At 40.4% G+C, this 15,484-nt stretch overlaps 1 protein-coding gene across 1 annotated transcript; it reads left to right on the forward strand.

Moving 5' to 3' along the window:
• Positions 1–2,130: 2,130 nt before the first annotated feature.
• On the forward strand, positions 2,131–14,963 carry GJA1 (gap junction protein alpha 1). Its single transcript, XM_028509062.2, has 2 exons — positions 2,131–2,334; positions 12,130–14,963. The coding sequence occupies exon 2, from the start codon at positions 12,146–12,148 to the stop codon at positions 13,295–13,297; it is 1,152 nt and encodes a 383-aa protein (XP_028364863.1). The 5' UTR covers positions 2,131–2,334; positions 12,130–12,145; the 3' UTR covers positions 13,298–14,963.
• Positions 14,964–15,484: the final 521 nt, after the last annotated feature.

Raw genomic sequence — 15,484 nt, forward strand, 5'->3', positions numbered from 1 at the left:
TTGCTCAGTTGAGGGTAATTACATCTTAGAAGGAGGGGTCTGAGAAAATGATTGAAGAGCCATTTCAAAAGTGTGTTAACCTAGCTGCATGGAAACAATAGACACGGCTTAAGAAAAAGATAAACCTTTTACTGAAATTACTCGCCTATCCAGTTAGGAAATGATGATTTATTACAGTGCATCTTTTCTTCCCACAACCATTACAAAATTCTCCTTAATAATCTCCAATCTTCAGTCCTTCAATATTTTTGAATGTTTATACAAAATTAAAGTCATTGAAGTGAAAGGAATCCACCCGAGTTTGTGGGAGACAGGCATTTCAGCTCCTTACAAATTCATCCATTTCTCTCTTACAATTCCAGAAACTGATATTCTGAAACAAAGGTAAAAATCCAAAAATGCAGTGTGGGTTCTCAGATGAAGAAATACTTCTCAAAATTCTGAAAAAGAGCCTTACTCTCCACTGCACCAATAATGTGCACCGCTGAAGGCACAGAACAGCATGTGTAGAAGAGCCCATGGCCTGGCTCATGGTGGTGAGAAGGAAACCGTGCAGAGGATGAACTGTAAGTGATGGCCCCTCATCTCTCCTGAGCAGTGTTGCCTTACTAGCAAATCAGGCTGTGCCAGTTTCTTCTGCATCCACAGGCCTGGAAAGGGAGATGATACAGTTTGGGAGAAGTTGATATTAATGAAGTGGCATTGTCATTTCTGAGAACATGATAAGAACATTAAAAATAATTTTATCCCACAACTTTTGCAAAACATTCCAATGGAGACAAGGTTCTAAAAAAATAATCTTCAAAATAGTATAGTCAACAAGTGAAAGAATAAATTCATCTCTTAACACTTCAACATTTCAAAAGGTCTTTTATTAATCATTTTAGTGCAATTATATTTAGAGAACAGTATCTACCAGAAAATATTTGTCCTTCTCCTCCCCACCCCCCAATATTTGTATCAGCAAGAAAAGGATAAGGAATATGAAGCCAGGATGAATCTGCATTCTTTCCGAAGAATACTGACCGAGAGATGTCCCTGTCCATCTTTGGGGGCATCTCTGAAGCCTGTTTATAGGGAATTTTCCTACCTCTGCCCTCTCCTGTGGTATCTGCGGAGTCCTCAAAGGAACTGCCCTCTCTAACAAAGAGGCAACATGACTCAGGCTATTATACACCCTAACACAGGGTGCTGAACAGGAAGAGACATGGAAACGGTGGAAGGTGACTAAAAAAGATATGCTCAGCCCCACTGTCCCTGGGCAGAAAGCTCTCTAGCAGGTTTTAGAGGAGATGATGGTCTCAAGGAGGTTTAATGGTTTGGGAGCCATTTATCACATCAGTATTTCACAAAAACTGTCCTGACATTTCACTACAGAACAGATTCAGTTTCTAGTGCCTTGACATGAATGGGGCTGAGATATTTTAAAATTTCAGTTCCCTGAAGATCTCACATAGATACATCAAGATTTCACAGTCAAAAATGTACTACATATAAACAGTTAAAAGTGTAAATATAGTTTTTGCCAACCTGAAGGAAAGAATAAAAATTCAAAGCAGTCAAAGGGTTGGAAGTTACATTTGGGATGGGCATACCAGCACATTTGTGCATTTTTGACATCTCTCTCTCTTGTCTCTTTCCCACCCTCCCCATTTCCCTTGTTAATTGTCCAACTTAAAAGAAAGGAATTAGATCATCAGATAACTAACACCTACCTTTTACTTCACACACCTTGGCCAATATGAAACAACTCTGCCCTGCAGGGATACGCTCTTTTCCACCATTTTTACTCACTGAAATATATACATTTTACTTTAGAAAACTTTGTAGCATTATAAAATATACAATTTTTTATTATCTCTGGACTTTTGGTGGAACACACACTAAAACCAGTCGTTGTTATCGGTCAAGGGTAACTACAAGCAGTAGCATTCCGGTCTCTAGTGCTTTCATTTCCCTCATCAGCACATTTAAACTACAACTTCATCTCGACCTCGCGGCTCCTCTTCACCCCCACCCATCCACGCTCCCTCTCCTGCTCTCCACTCTTCTCCCCGCCTTTCCTTTTCCCCTCCCCTTCCTCCTAGCCCCTCCTCCTGTTGAGTCAGTGGCTTGAAAATTTAAAAGCTCTGTGCTCCAAGTTAGAAAAAAGTTTTTACGAGGTACCAGCACTTTTCTTTCATTAGGGTAAAGGAGTGAGGAAAGTACCAAACAGCAGCAGACTTTTAAACTTTAAATATAAGCAGGTCTGAGTGACTGAACTTGCTTGTTCATTTTACTTCATCCTCTAAGGAGTTCAATCAGTTGGAGTGTCTACTTCTTTTAAGAGAAAGAGTAAGTTTAAATTTTTTTTACCTTTTCTTTTCTTTTTCTACAAGTAAAACTTTTCTCAAGTTTTCGTGTTCTACAAATGTACATTTAACATGATAATGTAAGCGCAATGAGCTTGAAAGTGCTTCTGTAGTTTTAAATTGAATGTTCGATGTTTATGTTTTGGACTGTTAAAAAGTTTTTATTAACAATGCAACAGGTAAAGTGAGATTCGGACCTTTCTGGTTAGAATAAAGTACTACTTTACTGGATATTTGGTTCTTTATTTTAGAGTATACTTTTACTTTTTTGTAGTCAGTAATAGTCAAGGTGCTTTGTGAAGGGGGGTGGATGGGTATTTAGGGGCCTGGGGTGTGAATTTGACTGACAATGACACAAAAATCAAAGTGCAAATTTGCTTAGGGTGCTTGCTGCAGAATTCTACACTCGGTGCTTTTTCATATGGAAATCTCGATTGGTTGTTCTATAGCTTTGCAAAGCAAGCTTAACAAAGTGCTTTGTTAAGACCTTGCGGTTACTTGACTTCCACGTGGTTCTTCCCTAGAATTTCCCCCCCGTAAACAAAAAGGTATAAAAGTCAGTGTTGTAACGCTGAGGTTTTTAAAGCAACAGTGAAGAGCTACTTTGTTTTCCAGCCACTGTGGAAAAGCTTGAGACCCTCAGGAGAGCCACTTCTTTCTCAACCACGCTGGCAGTTCAGGAGTTGAGATCCCTTGAATGGGGGTGGTGGGTGGTTACTTACACGGCGTTGGGAGTAGGGGTGGGGGCAGACCTTCAGAAGACAGTGCACGCCACGGTGCATTTCCAAAACTATCTCCTAAAACCGGAGCTCCTAGAAAGAATATGAATCGAAGTTTGTTAAACAGAGCCTTAGAGGGAGCTAACAACACCACCACCAACCCCGCCCGCTTTCCGCCTGGCGGAACCTGTAGCTGACTTAAGAGATCTGGGAAACACTTGAGTGGGACCTGCCAGTAGGCGAGGATTACGCTGATTTGTCATTTAAAACAATTCAATTTATTAAATGCTCTTTTCGTTAAAACGTTCTGCTGTGGTGTTCGTTAAGGGTTTGTTTGTTTTTTTTGTTTTTTTTTTTTTTACGTTGTACCTCCACAGACCAAAGTGATTAGTTTAGATTCTTGGTATGAACCTGCAGTTTGAACTATTTGCACCAAGAATGCTGAAAAACATTAAAAATGAAAGCGTAGGGAGGCCGGGAGCCGGGCGCGTCCCGCCGTCTCAGCGCCCGGCTCGCCAGGCTGCTGCGCGGCCCCGCGGCCGCCGGGACGCGGGCAGGTCTGGGGGCCAGGTCTGGGGAGCCGCTGCCCTCGGATCCTCCCTTAGACGCCGAACCCAGCGCAGGTCCGCGATCCCCCGCCGAGAGGAAGGGGTGGGGTGGAGGATGGACTGCGGGCCAAGTGGTAACAGAAGTGCAAATCATCAGCCTCATTAAGCGTGCCAATCTAATTTTTCTAACCTCTCACCCCTCTCCGCAGTTTTTGTTTTTGACCCCCGTGAGTTCTTACTGGCTAAGCCCTGGGTAAGGAAATCTGAGTACCTTGGGAATCATCATACTTAAAACTGCACTTGTTAACTCTCCTGAAGTTCTCGAAACTTCCCAAGAATGCGAAGGAGGACGCGAAACCCGGGAGTGGGGCTGCAGAGGGGCGGGCGGGCGGGCGGGGAGGGGGAGTCCGGTAATGAAATTAGGGACGAGCCAATGACGTGCCCGAAGGCAGATCCGTGCAGGATTCCGGAAACTCGGACCTGGAGTTCGCAGCCGCGGTTGGCCCGCGCTGAACTCCAGCTTGGCCGTCTGAGCATCTCTGATAAAGCTTATCCTTAATCTCTCTCTCACATTCTAAGGCTTGCCTGTGTTTTTCTAGAAGTGCAAAGTAAGAGTGGGAAGAGAGAGCTATAAATTTGGAAAAATAGACATGGCTTTATTTGGAGGTAGGCTTCATAAATTCTTTTGCTTTCCAAACCAGATTAGTAATGGGATTATTAATTTCACCTTCCGGAAAATTGGGCAAATTAAAACTCAGTCAAAAGTGGCCTCCTGGCAATTTAAAAAGTAGATTATAAGATTTTTTTTAAAAAAGAAACCTAATATGTACTCTTGTGCAAAGACTGCTGAAAACAAAAGCCTGTAGTGATACAGAGATCTCATTAAATTAACTTCAACCCCCCAGAATGAAATAAGTCAGTTAGATACAAAATACCTCAAGGAAGAGTGATAAATTCTTCTAGGTAGGCCTAAGTGACAGACATTGAGCCGCTGGCAGGAAGTATTTTCCGTCCTGGCGATGGGTTGATTTCTATGCCGCTAAAACTTGTCGTCCCCCCCCCCCCCCCCCATTGTGTGATGCTTTGAAGTTCCCAAAGTCGGGTTGTAGTTGTCACCTGCCCTTTGCCTGGAAAATGCAGTGGTAGTCAGTGCGTTGCTCCCACTTTCTCCACTGTTTAGATAGACCACATTCTTCTAATACCTTCTGAAGTTTGTCAGCACAGCTGCCCCACACACTCCGTCCATCCCTCAGCCTTTGCAGTGGGATTCCTGCGGTGCTGGCTCAACCTGGGAAACGCGGGTCCTAAGATACTCTGCAGCAGGGATCTCAAAGGGCGTGTTTTCAGACATTGACCAATGCTTTGTTACTCAAAGTTTCCAATGCCTGAATAGAAAAGGATGGAAAACTCATGATAACAGTGCATTCCTTAGCTTCTCTCATATTATCCAGAGGTGTCCCGAGGTATGAGCCTCAGAGCCTTTCTTTGTGTGTGGTACTGGAGGAAAGAGGATGATAGGAAAGCCACCAGCAATTAATACGTTCTGCTCCACCTTTCCTGTTGTTCTGACTTCCCTTCAAGATTCTCAGCTGTTTAAATAGATTGTTGAAGCTTGTCCACCCATCATGTCAGCTCTGGAAAGAAAAGGAATTGCCTAGTGTTTATCATTAATGTCAATATTCAATATAGATAAATCGTGTTAAAAACAATCCTCCAGAGTTTTTCCTCTTTGGGAGGTTAACTTATTTATGTTTTTGGATCCTTGGGAATAACAACCCAAATTGCCCACTTTGCCTGTGTAAATTCACTGTTTTGCAGTGTATGTACAAATTATCTTGCCAAAATTAAAACACAAACCATGGTGATATATACATTATATATAATATATAATGTAAATAAACTCAATCACTTTAGCCTTAAAAAGTTCCCTACTCATCCAAATTTCCCCACCTTTCTAAGTAATTTCTAAAAAAATTATGTTTTATGCAATGCTGGACATTTACAATAATACAAAAAATAGTGTTTAATTTTGGGTGGGAGGGAGAATTCTGTGAACCAAATACACTCCGTAGGATATGACTTTTTTCACAGTTTGGGGGAGATGCCTCCAAACACAAAGAAGGCAGACTCCCTTCATGGTCTTTCTCCCTATCAACTGATAAAAGCCAAATTCTCACCAATCTGTATGGGACTGCTGAAATAGCAATATTGCACTCATTATAAGAGCACCTTGAAAACTAATTTTGATTACTATTAGGAAATGTTAATCATTTCTTAGTTGTTATTTTGATAAAGAAAAGATGCCAAAGTTAGAAAGTATGTGAGCTGTATTTACATCTAAATAGCCTCAATAGCTAAACCTGACTGACTTCTTACTACGAGTTTTAAGTGCATGAGTTATGTCATTCAGTGCTCATTGAAGAAAAGAGACTGTTCCTAATATACTTGTGAGGGTCCCAAGGGCATGTTTAAATGAAGACACAATAACCAGGTTGTTCAATAAAAACAGTCAATTTGGAGATAGGGGGGGTCATTAAGAACTGAGAAAAAATGTGTTTTAAGTTCATCACTACAATAGAAGGATGTGGCTTTTCACCTGCAGCTTCTGACTTAGGGTGTTTCAGCTAGCACCCCTTAAGTGGCCATGAGAATCTTGTGTTAGTGAAGAGCTGGGGATAGTTGTTGAGCTAGGGAGGGGATTGAATTGTCCCTGTTTGGCAGACATCCCCTTCTCTTTGGATGGAGCTCCTCACCCCTTAACCGCCCCTCCCCCCATCTCATTGTTCTGTGGAGGCAGATGTTGGTTGACAACGTGATGAAGGGGGTGAGAGCCAAAGAAAGGCCTGTCAGTATGTTTTTCACCCTGGCAAAAACACTTTATGCAGTTCAATGCCACGTATAACATGCCTGTGGAAATGTAACAGTATTATTCCTTACAAAGGAAATTTAAGGAGAATCAGGGAATTGGAGGCAGAATTTTAAATAGAATAGGTGTTTACATGGCATTTGCTATACCACAGTTAGGCAAACTGTACAGGTATAAGGAGGCAAAGGCTGTGTATTTTCTGATGAACTGGGGATATTTTCCATGGTACTTTATATTTCACATAACAGCCAGCATAGAATGAGACTATAGTGATCTTATATTAACCAGCATGAATATCAGATCTCGTTCTTCCTCCTCAGATCCCTACCTTCACCCAGATTTGTCATCCTTGACATAACCAAAAGTGTAATCAGGCTATTTCTTCTTGCAAGTGTGTTCTCTGTGACAGTAAGATCATGCAGTGTAACCAGATTTAGAGTATCACAAAATTGGGGGACAGCAATATGTTTGTTATCATTAGATCTTAACCTGTGACAACATAGCATTGAAACTGAGTAAACATCTTGGATACATGATGCAGTTATGGTCTAATAAATCCAAGAACCTCTTAAAGAGCCTTTTTTTTTTTTTTTTAAATTCATTCCTCTTGCCTGCTCAGGAATTATTCGAAACATGTTGTTTCACCAGACAGTTCAGTTTCAGCAATTGGCACTTGAAAATTTAATAGCATTCATAATATGAGATGCTTACAATGCTTTTCTTTTTCTTTGAAAGTTTACTTTTACAACTAATTTGAAACTTTAGAAGTTTGGGCTGCATGCACTTAAGAGAACCCCAAGGAGACTGTAAAATAAATAAATAAATGTTGTGTGTTTTTTTTTCCTTTTAGTAGGCCCTATTTAATTCATTCAAGAGGGATTATCTATTTCTCTTAACTCTTTTAAGCACTGTTGGTACACAGCACTGGACAAAGCAAATTCCCTTATGGAGTTCACAATCTTATTGACAAAAGCAGATGAGTAGTCAAGCCTTGTCATGGAGGGAGATAAACAATAAACAGGTGAACGTGTAATATGTCAAATAGGGCTAAGGGCCATTTAAAAAAATAAAACAGGACAAAGGGAAAACAGCAAGTGACAGGGCTGGGGTGATGGCTGATGACGTGTGACCAGAGCAGAGATCTAAAGCGAGGGTGTGAGCCATGCTGACAGGACAGAGCTGAGGAGGCAGATCAGCTTGTCAGTTTATTTCTTCATGATTAACTGTTTGAGGAGAACAGGGTGGCAAGCAAGTTGACTAGGCTCCTGATGTGAAACGTGAAGAGATGGCGGAGGCCAGGATAAGAACAGGAATGGTGGTGAGACTCAGTCACAGTCTGGATTGTGGGAAGGAAGGTGAACCTGTAGTATTGGCTGATGGGTTGAAAGTGTGTGAAGTTAATTATGTGTGGGTATGAATATTACCAAGAGAACATCTGGCTGTTGTAACTGTAGAGGAATGGTCCCAACTGAGCCCACCTGGATATTTACTGCAAAAGACAGGGGCACTTATAAAAATTAAAGACGTTAGGGGGGGGGTTACATTTTAGTTTTGGAGCTTAGAACTTTTTGGTCTTAGTATATTAGAAATGCACACATACCATTCCCCTTTCCCCTAAGAAATCCATTAAATGATGTTATCAGGAACATCCATTATGCATTTTTAGACTTCATGATTTCATTCTTTCAAATATTAAAGACCTTCATTTTCCCATTTTCAACCATAAAAAAGGTGATAGGTATCAAGTCTCACTTCAGTTTTCAACAATCCTATTTACCTTTCTTTTATTTTAAGTCCCCACTCTCAAGTCATTGTTTCTTGGGAAAATCTTTAAAATTAGAAGGAAAATATTTTCTAATTCTCCTAATAATTATTAGGGCATTAATGAGATGAGGTTACTCAACTGCAGCTTTGGCACAGTGGTTTGTTTTTAAGGTTCTGGCAAAAGAGATAGTCCAGAGTAGTTTAAAATTGAAGCTTTATTTTTATTTTGGATGAAGTATTTGAGTCCTTGTGCTCTTGGGAAGCGGCTGTGATAAGTGACACTGACATGGAGGAGGAGGCAGTAAAGGATGAGCTCAGTTCCCAGGTGTCCAGACAACCTCTGCTCCTCGTGCTGCTTCCTCTTCTCCACCCCCAGCCATTTTATACTCTCGGTGTACCTTTCTGCTGTCCTGAACATTTGGAACAAGAGAGCACCAGAAAGGCCAAGAAACCACTATTTGTCTCCTAGCCTGAAATCTTACTTCAGAATCCACCTGGTGCATTAAGAAACAACTTATTTCCTAGTTCCTCCCCTTCCAAAAGATCAGATTCATTCAGGCTGTTGATGTTAGTGCACGTTTTAAACAAACGCTGCCAAGTGATTGTGATATATATAGTTCAAAAGCCACACTAAAGAACCCAGAGGATCCTTGGGCAGGTCACACTTGGGTGCCTTTGGCTTTGGGCCTCTAGCCTAGGTCACAACGAAAACATGATCATCTAACATGATACAGAGAAGGCACAAGAAGGGGAAGGGTGGTCCAGCTGCTGGCAAGCATTGACTCCTGGTGAGACTTTGCACAAGCCCTTAACCTAGACCTTACTTAGTCTACGTATAAAGTTCCAACTTTGGAACCTGGAGGTAGAGGCATGGACATACATGATATATGAGGTGTATAGTCTGTAAATCAATGCCAGGGATTCTGTAAACATACAATTTTGCCCTTTCCTTATAAAAGAACATTGATTCTTCAACTAAAACTAGAAAAAATGAAAATATTAATGGGGGGCTATCATTTGACAAGATATTTGATTCACAACAAAGTGAACAGCTGCCAAAAATTACTATTTTTGTTACCTCGCCTTGAGATCACAAGCATAAACCATCACATTAAACATCTGATGGTGTCTCCGATAGTGGTAATGACAGGTATCTACATGCTACAGGATACCAGGTGTCCAGTTGGATAATCTTACTCAGATGAAAGAGTTGAACTCATTAATGCAAATGAAACTGTGTGGGTGCTTAAAAGACAACTTTTCAATTAAGTTGTTGGTATGTTAATAAAGAACTATTACTTAGAGATTTGCTCAGTGACCTAATTCACATGTTGTGGCAGTATGGGGTGTTTCTGTGGCATCTCAAAATCACACAAAAATAAAGTCTAATTTTGAATAGAAGGTAAAAGAAAGGTAGTGGGTAATTGCCATAAGCATCTATACAGTCATATTTTACCTTGGATGATCATCAAACATTGACCAAAATGACAACTTTCATGCCTGGCCATATTTCCAAACATGTTAAATTTGTCTTGAGCTTGATCATTGTGTAAATGTGATAGGTGTGCAAACAGTTTACCATTTTACACCTGAGTGTTTCTATTTTATCTCCTGACCCCTGCCTCCCCCCTCACCACAATGGGAATATCTGGCAAAAGCAGGTGACACTGGCAAAAGATTGTAATTCCTTACCAACAGAATTGGGGCCATTTATACATCAGTGCATAGAAGCTGTCTATTGATACAGCTTCAAAAATTCTGTTATGTTTGTTTGACCCTCATGGACTGTACTTCTTCATTTCCCAAGGGGTATCTTCTGCTACATTGTAGGTTTTTTCTTTGACATTCTCTCACCACCAGACTGTTCATCAGAACTAAATTACTCTCCCATTTCAAGCCTTCCCATGGATTTAACCCTGTTTGTTAAGCCTATAAGTCTTTGTTGTTGTTTGACTGCTCTTTTCATACATCAGTTTTACTGTCTAACATGTGACTCCAGGATCTAAAATGGTCCTTCCTAAAAGTAGAAGGGAAGCTCCCTTTTTATGACCACTGGGAGAGCATTATTTCTGTGACCTGCCCAGTCACCTCCCACGCTTACCCCAGCATTCTTTGGCACCAGTCTCTAGGCTATCCTTTAAGATGCCCGTTGTCTGCTAATTTAGAGAGCTTGTGCACAGTTTCAGCCATCTCTTTGTTTCATTCAGGAAATCACAGGCCAGGTTTCCATTTCATTTTTTTCTGGCTCTATAGCCTGGGAGTGCAAGCATTAGACAGAGACTAATGTTACCGAGGTTTGGGAAGAAGACTCCCCTAGATTTCATTTCTTTCCTCCAAGGAGAAGACAAAGTTCAAATGCCAGATGAGAAAGCTCTTTATAGTCAAACAATGAACGTAATTCTAAGAAGCCTATATAATCCCACTTTTAGTCACACTATTTAAAATTCATTACTAAGCTCCTGGAAAGTTTTTGCTTCACTTGTTTTTAATTATTAAATAATCTTTGACTACCTCATCCTTTTCTAAATCCCCCCAATTACTACTCTGCTGAAAATTGGACTACATTCTCTATGCCTATCACATGTGATGCTACTTGCTTCTTCTCAGCTTTTAGCCCTCACTAAGACTGTTTATCAAAGCATGGAATCACTTCTAGCTGTAAGCCAGGTTTATTAACTTTACAACCACTGCGATGCATTGAAAAGCTTTGGGCATGGGATCATACATCTTCTTTTGGCTCTCCTGGTAGCTGCATATTTCCTACATCCTTAAGACCTCAATTTTCATCAAGTAAATGAACTACTGGCAATTAGAAATATAAAGTGAAATAGATAATTAACTTGGGATACCTGCCATTTCTACATCCTTGAGTCTTTGTCTCATCTCCAGTAATGGAGAAGTTCTAGGCTTAGGTAACTAGGTATTGATAGGGAATTTACTATTGCAGAGGCCGAGGGCCCAAAGCCCAATAAGGGAATTTGAAGTAAGTGTACAGCAATAAAAAGGTGAAACTTAGTCATTTTTGCTAGAGATAAACCTTAAAGTGGTCTTTTTAATTGCTCAAGCTATAATTGGAAAGGAGACAAAATAAACTTTTACTTGGAATGTAACAGCATTTATTTTTTGTTTTTGAAAGTAGGTCCCTGCACATGACACATTGTGTCAAAATGGTGCATTTCAGTACAGATTTTTCTTTGATCAAAAGACAGGCTTCTGAACCACATAAGTCACTGCTTATGCAGAAAGAGAGAAGTATAAATGACCACAATATACAGAATGCACAGATGCATTTGAAATGCCAAGGATAATTTCAGAATATAATTAGAAATAAGGTGCTGTATAATAAGATCGAAGTTTGGAAACAGATTACGTAGATATGCATCTGTATGTATATGTGTGTTCATGAGTGTCCTCACTTCAACTCCTAGGCAACAGCCTTTTTGAATAACACACATTGGCATTTTGCTTAGGCATGCATCCAGACCCAGGTCTACTGGGCTAGAACCGTCCTCATGTATCTGACGGGTAAAATAAGTAGTGGCACTTAGCAGACAAGCTCCTTAAGTCACGTGCAGAGGCAGTGGATGAGCAGCTAATATATCTTCATAGGTTAAGATTGCCGTATACTTGGCACATAGGCTCTGCACTGTTGCTTCTAAATCTTACTGTGTCGAGTAAATTATAAGAGCTCTTTATGAGGGGAGGTTGCTGGGTTGCTGGGGGAATGGGGCAGGAAGAGTTGACTTTTTTTTTTTTTTTTTTAATATTCCTAGAAAGATCTGAGACCTTTTTACAATATCTTGACTATTGGCTGAAAGAAAGTATATATTAAGCTAATAATTTGCCGTCTATAATCATCTTGTCTTTTTGTCTCTTTTCAGACAGCGCCCAGGAATCATGGGTGACTGGAGTGCCTTAGGTAAACTCCTTGACAAGGTTCAAGCCTATTCCACTGCTGGAGGGAAGGTGTGGCTGTCAGTCCTTTTCATTTTCCGAATCCTGCTGCTGGGAACAGCGGTCGAGTCAGCCTGGGGTGATGAGCAGTCTGCCTTTCGTTGTAACACTCAGCAACCTGGTTGTGAGAACGTGTGCTACGACAAGTCCTTCCCAATCTCTCATGTGCGTTTCTGGGTCCTGCAGATCATCTTTGTGTCTGTTCCCACACTCTTGTACCTTGCGCATGTGTTCTATGTGATGAGAAAGGAAGAGAAGCTGAACAAGAGAGAGGAGGAACTCAGAGTTGCCCAAAACACCGATGGTGTGAATGTGGAGATGCACCTGAAGCAGATTGAAATGAAGAAGTTCAAGTATGGTATTGAAGAGCATGGCAAGGTGAAAATGCGAGGGGGCTTGCTGCGAACCTACATCATCAGTATCCTCTTCAAGTCTGTCTTCGAGGTGGCCTTCTTGCTGATCCAATGGTACATCTATGGATTCAGCCTTAGTGCCGTTTATACTTGCAAAAGAGACCCTTGCCCACATCAGGTGGACTGCTTCCTCTCTCGGCCCACGGAGAAAACCATCTTCATCATCTTCATGCTGGTAGTGTCCTTGGTGTCTCTTGCCCTGAACATCATCGAACTCTTCTACGTCTTCTTCAAGGGTGTTCGGGATCGTGTGAAGGGGAAGAGCGATCCTTACCACCCTACCAGCAACCTACTGAGCCCCTCCAAAGACTGCGGATCTCCAAAATACACCTATTTCAATGGCTGCTCCTCACCAACTGCTCCGCTCTCACCCATGTCTCCTCCCGGGTACAAGCTGGTCACTGGAGACAGAAACAATTCTGCGAGCCGCAATTACAACAAACAAACAAGTGAGCAAAACTGGGCTAATTACAGTGCAGAACAAAATCGAATGGGACAGGCAGGAAGCACCATCTCCAACTCCCACGCACAGCCTTTTGACTTCACTGATGACAACCAGAATTCTAAAAAACTAGCTGCTGGGTACGAACCGCAGTCACTAGCCCTTGTGGACCAGCGGCCTTCCAGCAGAGCCAGCAGTCGCGCCAGCAGCCGACCTCGGCCTGACGACCTGGAAATCTAGATCAGGCGTGAGAGAATCAAGATTCCACTCAATTGTGGAGAAGAAAAAGGTGCTGTAGAAAGTGCACCTTAGGTGTTCGTTTTGTTCCAGTGAAGTTGGTACTCAACAGCCTTCGTCATGAGCCTTAGAAAACACAAACATATTAGAATACCTGGGTTCATTTGGGATAGGCGGGTGGAGAGGGAGGGAATCAGGGAGGTACATGTTGGTATTTAATGTAGTTGGTTCAAAAAACTTAAGTTCTAAATAAAAGTTGTTGCATTAGGTGATACATAGGTAAGGGCTTTTTCTCTCCCCCTACCCCCCAACCCCATGGTTCTTGATGCCATACCCCTAAGAATATGTCTGCATATGTGAAAGAGTGGGTGATATTTTGGCTAAATCCTTTTTTTGTTTTACCAAGAAACTGAAATGACTTTTTCCAAGCAAAAATACTTCCTGAATATCTTATTTCTTTTTTTAATCAAGAAAAAGACAGAAAGATTGTTCTTATGTCCCTGCTAAAACATTCCATTTTTAAAATTTGCACTTTGAAGGTGAGCTTTCTAGGCCTGACCCTCCAGGTGTCAGCGGACTTGCGCTACTATAACTTTTGTTCTTGGTATCATTTAAAGGTTCGGACAGGGCTCGCAGGAAGAGACTTTCCACACATTGGCAATTCTTGGCCATGTTACATGTACCTTCTTTTTTACACCCACTCACATAATATTGGCATCACTTTTTCATCATTCCTCAACTATTCACATTCATTGATTTCCGTAAACATTTTTAAAACAGTTGGGACGTCACTTAATATTTTTGAGTTGAGTCAGGGAAACAAGCCATGTTCAATATTTAATAATCACTTGTATGTGTATGTGTGTGAGAGTGTGTTTTATTTGTCATATTGGTACAAACAGATACAGTATACACTCACAAACACAGATTTGAGAATAATGTACCCACAGTGTTCAAATTTGAATCTTTCTCATGGATTTTGTGATGTGGGCCAATGATGGTGTTTACATTATATAATTCCTGCTGTGCAAGCAAAGCACACTTTTTTCCTAAAATGTTTTTTCCCTGTGTATCCTATTATGGGTACTGGTTTTGTTAATTATGATTCTTTTTCCCTTTTTTTCTTCTCTCTCTTTTTTTTAGAATATAGCAGTAATGCTATTGCTGAAATGAATGATTTTCTTTTTCTGAAATGTAATCATCGATGCTTGAATAATAGAATTTTAGTACTGTAAACAGGCTTTAGTAATTAATTTGAGAGACTTAGAAAAAATGCTTAGAGTCAACTATTAAGTGTGTGTAAATGAATTTTGCAGTAATTGGTATTGGTTTTGTCCTACTTCATGCACATTAATTCAGAGCAAAGGAGGTTCAGTAGTACACATGTAACTAATTTATTTGAAATATATCTGAAAGAAATCTTCCAGTGTCTTCAAATGCCTTTAAAAAACTCATCACAGATGATTAGGGAAAATGTACAGCATTGTACCTTTCTTGCATGTCATCTACATAAACAGTTTTGTACAATGAGAAATACTAATTTGTTTGACATTCCATGTTAAGCTACTGTCGTGTTCAGCTTCATTGCATGTAACACAGACCTAGTCCATTGGATCATGTGTTCTGGAGAGTGTTCCTTATTCAATAAAGTTTTAATTTAGTGTAAAGACAGCTTCTATATTCTTTGTGATTTCTCAAACTCTTCTACATCTATTTATAGTCATCATTCCTCAACTATTCCTCTCTCGGCCCATTGGTTAGGAGAACTTGGACAAATAAGAGTCACAAAATTCAGGAATCTTTGAAAGGACTATCTCATTAGAGCGACAGTGTTAAGGATAACATTGAGTAATCTAGTAGGTGTACACATGACCAAAGTAAGCACAAAGAAGACAAGTAGGCTGAAATTTTACTCTAAAATCGAGAGCTAAAAGAATAAGATCACGGTTGGCCTGAGTATGGTTATGCTCTGTGATGAAAGACATAGATCTATGATTCTACTACTTCAAGACAGTGAAAATACAGAAAATAAGATTTGAAAATTTTTTAACATCCAAGGAAAATCAAACCATTTAGCAATAGGTGAACAATTGTGGACAATTGATAACAATGTAATTTTAGATATGTATATTAACATTTTAAGTCACATTTAAGTAGAGTTTTTAAGCTTATTAAAATTACTTGCCTAAA

Source organism: Phyllostomus discolor, chromosome 4, assembly GCF_004126475.2.
Source record: "Phyllostomus discolor isolate MPI-MPIP mPhyDis1 chromosome 4, mPhyDis1.pri.v3, whole genome shotgun sequence".
In the NCBI taxonomy this organism is placed as follows: Eukaryota; Metazoa; Chordata; class Mammalia; order Chiroptera; family Phyllostomidae; genus Phyllostomus; species Phyllostomus discolor.

Excerpts from the sequence above, each read along its gene's own strand:
- GJA1 (XM_028509062.2), top strand. The coding sequence starts at position 12,146 with ATGGGTGACTGGAGTGCCTTAGGTAAACTCCTTGACAAGGTTCAAGCC.